The sequence below is a fragment of the Notolepis coatsorum genome, assembly GCF_963971535.1.
Source record: "Notolepis coatsorum genome assembly, chromosome: 7".
Classification (NCBI taxonomy): Eukaryota; Metazoa; Chordata; class Actinopteri; order Aulopiformes; family Paralepididae; genus Notolepis; species Notolepis coatsorum.
The window spans coordinates 35,139,324-35,149,137 of record NC_140171.1 but is presented as its reverse complement, the minus strand read 5'-3'; the positions used below and the strand labels follow the sequence as shown (position 1 = coordinate 35,149,137).

The 9,814-nt window shown below is 44.7% G+C and overlaps 1 protein-coding gene across 1 annotated transcript in view; it reads left to right on the top strand.

Annotated features, from left to right (window-relative positions):
* The first annotated feature begins 411 nt into the window (after positions 1 to 411).
* Positions 412 to 9,814, top strand: part of LOC311232000 (lysyl oxidase homolog 4-like) — a 48,518-nt gene continuing 39,115 nt past the window's right edge. Inside the window, exons 1-3 of the mRNA XM_084318656.1 lie at positions 412 to 559; positions 6,075 to 6,364; positions 6,777 to 7,588. Coding sequence (XP_084174782.1) covers positions 6,076 to 6,364; positions 6,777 to 7,588 — 1,101 coding nt within the window. The 5' untranslated portion in view covers positions 412 to 559; position 6,075. The remainder of the gene's footprint in view (positions 560 to 6,074; positions 6,365 to 6,776; positions 7,589 to 9,814) is intronic.

Here is a 9,814-nt window from a genome sequence, read left to right as displayed (position 1 = left end):
AATTTCTTTGGTGGGAAACAACACATTATTTTTTTAAAGTTCCTTTTAAATCATAAAGTGTAGTACACCTGCAGTGTAGTTGGAAACCCAATAATAAATTAATAAAGAGTCAGCAAGAGTGAGAATTGTGGCACAATATTCACCAGGGCAGACCTGTGGCCTTCTCATGACTCTTGATCTATTTATAATTGGGTTTCCAACTACACATTACACTGCAGGTGCTCCTGAATGAAAACCATAGGGTCATTGCTTATAATTATCACATAATGACCATTATATCCAGGGTCATTTTCTATTGTCCTTCCGGATGATCAAAAGGATAAAGAAAACAAAACACAGAAACTTTACACAGAAGCAAAAGGGGAGGGATGGAGAGAAAGTGGCAGACGTGAGGGAGTGACATAGAAAGGAGGAGGAGGAGGAGGAGGGAGGGGAAAGAGGAGAACAGAGATACAGGAGCAGGTCCAAGTCTTGCCACCTTCTTCTTCTCTGGCACTCGCTTCCTTCCTTTCGCCCAGCAAAGTGGAGGTTTTGACTCCAGGCTGAGATCAACAGTTAGGTGAGTTCAATCTCTGCTTCTTTTTCTTCTCCCTGTCATCTTCTTCCTCACCTTCTTTTCCAAGCTTCTCTCTTTCAGATGTCCTCTGATCCTACTTTGTACCTCATCCTCTATCACCTAATTCTGCCTTATCTTCTCCAGAAAACACCTCTCAAACCATGTAAGCTCCAATCCACCTGTTATAGCTTGTTGTTGTTGTTCTTCTTCTTCGTCTTCTTCTTTGTCATCATTTTATTTAGCTTCTTCTTTTCCTTCAAATCTTTTTTCTTTTTTTGCTTCTTGTTCTTCTTCTTCTCCTTTTTGGTCATCATCTTCTTTTGCTTCTAATTCTATTTCTTGTTTACTTCTTCTTCTTCTTCTTCTTCTTCTTCTTCTTCTTCTTCTTCTTCTTCTTCTTCACCATCACAACTCTACTGTCAACTGACTGTCTTCATTCACCCATTGAACCGTTGTGTCATCGAGGAAGCAGAATGTGAACCCCCCCCCTCACTGAGCCATGCATGGTCAAGTTGACTTTTTCTCCCTTCACATCTTCTCTACTCCAGTTTCTTCCTTATCTCCTCTCAGTCTCCCATCTTCCTTTGGATACACCAGTTGGAGGGGATGTACGAAGGATTGGTTTATCGTTGCACATAAGCCAAAAAAAATGCCTTTGACAGTAGCAGCCCTGAAGCCCTTATTCATGTGTGAGAAAGATTTTTATGGTGGTGTTTATTTGCTTGTGCGTCTGCGTTGGCTAAATACATGTAGCGTTACTTGAGGGTTTGCGGATAGCCAACGTTTCCGTGGGTTGGCTGGAGCAGCTACTTATAGCATTGGTTGTTGCACTGTTCCTTTGCCCTGGTTGGTCTGGACTGAAGGCTTCTCTCTCCGCTATTTTTTATGTTTTTCAAATGCCTGAAAGTCTTTTTAAAAGTACTTTGATTAGAATGAGCAATTAAAAAGCATCTATCAAACATCGTTTTAGTGTGGAATGTAACCTTAAGGGTAACAAAAGAAATTGCTAATTATATGTCTTGTCGGGATGGAATGTGAGTTTCATGGCTTCACGGGATGTTGGGTATTTTTGTGGTTCTGCCTGCAGATGTATTCATATACTGTAAAAAGTTGACAGAAATAGGTTACTCTTGACATTGTATATGAGGATGGGTTGGGCTATGATTCATTTCTTCGTATATGACTGCATTTTGATTTAGCCTACATAACAGTTTTATATTTCATACATGGTGCATCTGTTCTATGTGATACAGAATTTAAAGATTACATTTATTACACCCTGGTGGGATAGGGTTGTTGGAATCACTCCTGTGTGTGTTTGTGTGTGTGTGTGTGTGTGTGTGTGTGTGTGTGTGTGTGTGTGTGTGTGTGTGTGTGTGTGTGTGTGTGTGTGTGTGTGTGTGTGTGTGTGTGTGTGTGTGTGTGTGTGTGTGTGTGTGTGTGTGTGTGCGTGCGTGCGTGCGTGCGTGCGTGCGTGCGTGCGTGCGTGTGTGTGTGTGTGTGTGTGTGTGTGTCTGTGTGTGTCAGCCATAATTGCTACAGTTGTCATCCGATTTGGATGACATTTTGCACATATTTTAAACAAGTATTTTATGGTTTTCTAATTAATTCCACCATTGTTGGATAAACGTTACACCTTTTGAATGCGCAAAAATACTACTTATACTATGTGATAGTATAGGAAATACATATTATAAGTTGATAAATCTAGTGATCTATGTACAAAAACAATGTTTTTTTTCCTGCAAATCCCTTAGTTGCAACAAGATTGTGCTAGCGAAGCAGTATTGTGTTATAGGTGAAGTATTTACAATGTTCGCTATTAGGCCAAACAAGACAAGGCTGATCTGGGCAGAAAGTCCTGAGTACACTATTCTACATGCCCACTGTTGTCTCCTGGAGGAGAGAATCCAAACCAGGATTTTTACTTGCCTTTTTATTTTACCTTCCAAGCTGTTTTAAGAAATATCATGTATAATATATAATATATAATATGCTAAATGACTCTGGAAATGAGATCATTCTGGTTTTAAACGGACATTAGGTTCAGTGCCACACGTTACCACTCATCTATGTGGAGACATTGGCACAGGCAGGGCCGCCTCAGGGGGTGTGCGAGCAGTGCGGTCGCACAGGGCCTCGCGGGAAGGGGGGCCTCGGGGAAAAATTTTTTTTTAATTTTTTTTTAATTTAATTTTTTTTTGCAAGGCCCCCCTTCCCGCGAGGCCCTTTTTCATCACAGACCTAAAATCTAGTTTTGCTTATATGCTTATATATTTCACATTAGACACGTTTGTAGAATGTGTCTGACTTGTTCCTGGCTCTGCGGCTCTGCAGATACACTATTGGAGGCAGCTCTGAGGCTCTGCAGCAGAATTGGTTTCAATGAGGGGAGGGGTTACAGGTAAGGTAGCGTCTGACTATTTCGCGCGTGCAGCATTGGAGGATATGCCAGCCAAGACGAAGAGGACGGTCGTTCGGCAGTTGGACTGAAAATGAAAGTTGTTGCATGTTAGAAAGTTCAGTCAGGCTAGCCATGTCGGCTTAGCTAAAGGCAGGGACAGCTAGTTAGCTTTCGCTACGTTATCTAAGTGCTACGTGTGGTTCAGTCGGGCTAGCCATGAGCTTAGCTAAAGGCTAACTAGCGTTAGCTAGCGTTAGCTAGCGTTAGCTACGTTAGCGAGTGCAAACATGTGGTTCAGTAATCAGTCGGGCTAGCCAGCTGTAGCTTAGCTAAAGGCTAACTAGCGTTAGCTAACACTAGCTAACTTTTTCATCTCCACGGTATGAAAATGCGTCGACGTCGTCTCCTTCCAACTTTGCCATTGAATCTGCGTTAGGGTGAGTTTTTCAAGCAGTCTGTTCTGTTCCCGCTGTGGTCTCTCTCTCGCTACACCCACCCGCCGTGGTCTCTCTCTCGCTACACCCACCCGCCTCTCTCTCTCGCTACACCCACCCGTCTCTCTCTCTCTCTCTCTCTCTCTCTCTCTCTCTCTCTCTCTCTCTCTCTCTCTCTCTCTCTCTCTCTCTCTCTAGAAGCATTTCTCTCTCAATTCAATTCAAAAAGCTTTATTGGCATGAAATTTCACAAATTTTGCCCAAGCACAATTATGACATAAACAGCAAACAATATAAGATCAAAAGAAATAAAGGAGATGGTGCAGTGAGTAAAACATGGTACATGTATATACAGTATGTGTCCTACTGGTTGTCCCTTTTCTTGTGACATGAATTGACATATTTTGCAGCTAAAACTGCACATTATTTCTGTTGCCCCAGGAGGAATGGCAATTTCTGCACTTCTGTCATACTTTGGAATTCTGGGGAAATTATTTCAATTTTTGGAAATAATTCCTCCCTAATATTTCTGTAATTTTCACATTGTGTTAGGAAGTGTAGTTCTGTCTCTACCCCTCATCACAAATACAGCACAACCTCTCCTCTCTGGGCAGCCAGGTCTGTCTGTGTCTGCCCTTCTCTATCGCCAAACCATGGTCACTCAGTCTGTACCTTGTCAGATTCTTTCTTAGATTCTTATCAGTTACTGTGCTGAGGTAGTCTGCCACAGTATACTGTCTGTTTAGGGCCAAATATGTTTCTAATTTGTGTTGTGATTGTGTGAGTTGATTCCAATACGTAATGTATTTATCTTTTTCTTTGTTATAATTTGGTTAGGGTCTAATCTTCTGAGGCTGGCTAGGGTTTGTGATGTCAGAGTGTGAGATGTCAGCCAGTTTCATTATGAGTTGACAAAAGGGGCTCTTTGTAAGTCTCTCTCCTCTCTCTCTCTCTCTCTCTCTCTCATCTCTCTCTCTCTCTCTCTCTCTCTCTCTCTCTCTCTCTCTCTCTCTCTCTCTCTTCTCTCTCTCTCTCTCTCTATAATTGACAGTTGACTGTATCATGCCCAGCCTTGGGCAGCGCTATTATTTAAGAATATGTTGACTGTATAAAAAAATAAAAAATAAAAATAAAAATAAATATTATATAGTTTTTTATTTTTATATTTTTTTACCTTTAGGGGGGGGGGGGCCTCGCGTTTAAATCTCGCACAGGGCCTCGCATTTCTCCCAGGCGGCCCTGGGCACAGGTGTCTATTTGTGGGACGTTGATGTGTATTTTAAGTAATGTTATTTTTGCCTGTTGTGTGTAATTTTTAGAGATTCTGTGTAGGATTGTTAGTTACTGTCTAACTGTACATATGACTGTTTACACTAGTAACTGTTTACCAGCATATATGACTGTCTCCACCAGTGACTGTCTAGTTGCATATATATCTGTTCCCACTGGAGGGCGCTCTAGGCGGAGCCACCCAGGTACCCCACCTTGTGGCGAGTATAAAAGCAAAGGTATCACTTCGTTCTCTCCCCCCATGTCTCTCAGAGAGAGAAGAACTGTATGTTACTGCTGCTCTTTCCATGTGAATAAAAGGAACACGCCAGTTCAGGCTCAAGATAGAAACCATGCCTCTTGACCACATTATTGTCGCCCTATAGTCAAATTCTGTTAACATCCCCGACTAAGGATTTGGATGGTCGACTATGATTGGCCAAAATGTGCCGTTAGTCGACTATTGGTAGACAAAAAAAGTATAATATTTAAAAAAAATTATTTTTAATTTTAATTATTAATTTTTTTGTATCATTCCATTTGGGCTGTGGGGGGTGCTTAATGTCTGAAGGAGTCGACTGGGGGCTTCTTGTCCTCTGCAAAAGCATGCAATTGGTCCACTGATGGATACATCTTGATATTTGTCTAGTCTAGTGTGTTCATTAGATGGGTGAAATCCTCTTTCAGTGCCTCTGTGCCTGTTTTCGTAGGAAGTTAGCCTCTGGTATGCGTGCCATTAGCGTTAGCCACGCTTCTAGGCCTCTTTTCTTTTGGAAAGAATGATAAAAAAAATTATAAATATATATATATTTTTTTGTATTTGACTAAGAGGTTGGCTAGTCGACTACGGCTCCTTTCGACCCATTAGTCGACTAATCGACTAATAGGGGTCAGCCCACTAATTCTATATAGGTTCTGTATGTTTACTTTTTTTTTTATCTGGACCATGAGTCTGTATTCAAGTTTGAATTGAAATTGAATATAAGTTAAATACAAAATACTTGTGATGATTTAGGAGACCAGTCACAGCTGTAGAAGTAGAATTGGATGTGGCGACGTTATGGTTTATAAACAGAGAGACGTCACAGCTAATGGCTCAAGTGTGCACCTCTGTCTAGTTTCCCATGCAGAGAATATATCAGTAGATACAGTAATGCTGATGCGTCTTTATAATGATGCCTCATAAATGGGGACAAACTCATTGGCTCTGTCTCCTTGTCCCTCTGTCTCTCATGACTAATTTCCCTATCTCCCTGTAAGTCCACTCTCTCTCTCTCTCTCTCTCTCTCTCTCTCTCTCTCTCTCTCCCTTCTCTGTTCTATTATCTCTATCTTTACCAAAGACCTATAGGTCGCCTCCTCCACTCCTTCCCGTGTTTAACCCCTCTCTGATCTCCTTTCCTCCCCTGCAGGATGTTGGGTCGCCTACCCTGTACGAGCCCCCTATCCCCGCTCCTTCTTCTGGTCCTTCTGCTCCTCCTCTCCCCTCCTCTGCTGTCTGCCCAGGAGGTGCTTGTACGTCTAGCGGGGGTAGGGAGGCGCAGTGCCAGTGAAGGGCGAGTGGAGGTGTTTTACAATGGAGCGTGGGGCACGATATGCGATGATGAAGTGGATCTTAACCTGGCCAACGTGGTGTGCCGCCAACTGGGCTTCACACGCAGCTTCACCTGGGCACACAGCGCCAAGTTTGGAGAGGGACAAGGTATGTACACAATCATATGGTGCCGGCTGTCTACTCCCCTCAGTATCTTCTCTTCATTTAGACAGTAGGATGCAGTAGAGCTGAGGAGATGCAGAGGAGAAGGCTCTGTTAGGATCCGCTCCCATGGCCAGCTGGGTTCCAGAGAGTGGGGGTCTATACTCTTAACCGTGGACTATACCATCTCTGGTCTCTACATTATATAGAGTACATGATGTCATTCAATTCAGTTCAGTTCAGTCACTTTATTATCCCAGTTGGGGATAGTGTTGTTGCCAGGAAACATTTCAATATGCTTTTGACCCTGTAGATCATGTTGGTGCCTGTTGGTGGGAATGTTGTCTACATCTTCAAAATAACCAAGCTACTATTTCTTTGTTTCCATGGTAAACCCCCCCCCCCCCAACACCATCAGGTCTTATCTGGTTGGATAACGTGCGCTGCAAAGGTACAGAGGTCAATATAGCGGAATGTCTCTCCAACGGCTGGGGAATCAACGACTGCAGCCACGCTGAGGACCTAGGGGTCATCTGCAGCCCTGAGAGGAGGCCTGGCTTCCCCTCAGTCTCCATGGAGACCCCCTCACCCCAACCTCAACCGCAGTCCCAACCGCCGGTGAGGCAGCAGCAGCCGCAGTCCCAACCGCCGGTGAGGCAGCAGCAGCCGCAGTCCCAACCACCAGTGAGGCAGCAGCAGCCGCAGTCCCAACCGCCGGTGAGGCAGCAGCAGCCGCAGTCCCAACCACCGGTGAGGCAGCAGCAGCCGCAGTCCCAACCGCCGGTGAGGCAGCAGCCACCCCAGCAGGCTCCACAACCGGAGACAGCCGCCGCTCCAGCTCCGCCCCCCGCGCCATTCCACATCACCTCCTCGCCCACGAGAGGACACGAGATCGCCCTCCACCGGGGCCCTGTCAGTGTCAGCCCCAGGCGGGGGCCCGGCTCACCACAGCGTCAGGGCCATGAGATCCAGATCATGAGACGAAATCCCAGTGGCTCAAGGAGCATCCCGGCCGCGCCCCAGGGGCACCAACTGCCCTCCCGTTTGGCTAACGGCGCCTCCTACAGGCAGAGGCAGGATAGATGGAGGACTACCCCACAGGCAGTGAGGCGCGAGGCAGAGCCCCAGCCCCGGCCTCAGCCCCGGCCTCAGACCCAACCTCCGACTGGGAACCATGTCGAGCCTGACCTCCAAGACGTGGGACTGGAGACTGATGCACATTACATGCAGGTAAGAAAGGATATGGCTATCAATTAACCACACACACACACATATACACACACATACACTCACATACATGCACAAACATGCACACATGCATGCATGCACGCACATGCATACACACACACATATATGCATGCATGCACACACACACACAAACATGCATGCACACACATGCACAAATGCTATGCACACACACACACACAGATAGACTTATGTTGACTCCTATACACAAATCTCATTGGTGGAGTCACATGCCAGTAGGCAGGCATACTTAATTACAGATGCACCTAAAACCAGACCTCCTCTGGATCACATCCACATTCGGCAGCAGGGTCTGGTGTTCAGGACCCGTCCCGACCACTAGTCGTTAAGTAGCCCCACACTCCCCAAACATCCCAATGCTTCAGGCCAGAAACCTCCACACAGAGACATTAATCACTCGTGCCAAACTTCAGAGCGTCTAATCTGGCTTGGTTTACACTTTCTGTACCGCTTTTGTAATCTTGTAGGCACATACTCACCATGACACGTTAAACACACGCCCACGGCTTTCCTTCCTGAGGCCTGTGCTGTGTGGATGATTAGAGAGTGAGATGATTAGAGACATGCCGTCTCACTCTTATTGTGTGATTCTTATCCTAATTGTGTGTGTGTGTGTGTGTGTGTGTGTGTGTGTGTGTGTGTGTGTGTGTGTGTGTGTGTGTGTGTGTGTGTGTGTGTGTGTGTGTGTGTGTGTGTGTGTGTGTGTGTGTGTGTGTGTGTAGGTGTGTGTGTGTGTGTGTGTGTGTGTGTGTGTGTGTGTGTGTGTGTGTGTGTGTGTGTGTGTGTGTGTGTGTGTGTGTGTGTGTGTGTGTGTGTGTGTGTGTGTGTCTGGTGAGATTGAGACAAATAGTGTGACAGATTGTTGTATCAACCGTTGTATCAACAATCCACACTCACACTGAACTATCAAAGCCTCTGTTGATATACAATGCACAATAGGTTGAGATCAGTTAAAGGGGAACTATGCCAGATTTAAGATGCATACATGTTATTGCTATGGTCTGACACAGTCCAGAAATATTAGTGAACATGAATAACTCTCTCCCAAGTCCCAAAACGTGTGATGTCATCAAGTATAATGTTTGAAGCTGCTCCATCGACAATGATTTGGGAGAGATGGTATAGACCTGTTCACTGTATACGTCAGACTCAGTGTGCACGCGCATCACCGGGGCAGAAAGGAACGCAATCCTGGTCAGAACAACGGGGCAGACTACAATATATTTGCATTTGTTAGCCATGCTAGCGATTTAAACAATCAACCCATGCCAAAGCTAGATATGTAAAAGGTGAAAGACTCACACTCACAGCCATGCTGATTTGGCTAAATGACATCCAGCCGTTTTCGTTTTAAACAACTTTTTGTCAGGGGAGTGCCATGGTTTCTCCATAGAGGGCCCGTTGTATTCTTTTAGCGCAGCAGCTCGTGCAGGTCCGAGGCAACTTAGTCACGTGATTCAGTTGGTATTGCTGATTGGCTCGAACCCGGTATGTTTGTATACAGCGAACAGGTCTATAGATGTCAGTGGAGCAACTTTATATTTATACTTGATGACATCACAAGTTTGTGTCTTACTTCTCTGGTTTCTGGCTTTGGGAGAGAGTAGCTCATGGTCACAAATTTTGGTTGAACTTTGCATGACCACGGAAATTACATATTGGAATTCTTATTTTGGGTTCCGTTGCCCTTTAAGACCCATATGCTGCCATTACAAAGTGCAACACAGATACATTTGTATCACTGTAGGAGTAAGAATATGTTAGAAACCCTATATTTGAATCTGTACTATTGTTTCTTCAAGACATTTCTTTTTTGTCACAGTTGTCCCTTCTCCACCATGTTTAAACAAGGTGCAGTTGTCTCTCACGGCCACAAGGTGCCCATTTTTCCACATGACGTTAAGCATGTTCATTTTATGGCTGAATCTACACACCCCTCAATTTGTTGGGCAGGCAACAAGGACTGTGTTAACTCAACCATTAAATTACGTGCTTATTCCACATAATTGTACCTGGTTCTACATGGTCCTCATTCCAAACTATTACATGAGTCTACATGGTCCTCATTTGAAACTATTACATGAGTCTACATGGTCCTCATTCTAACCTATTACATGAGTCTACATGGTCCTCATTCCAAACTATTACATGAGTCTACATGGTCCTCATTTCAAACTATTTGAAAAGTGT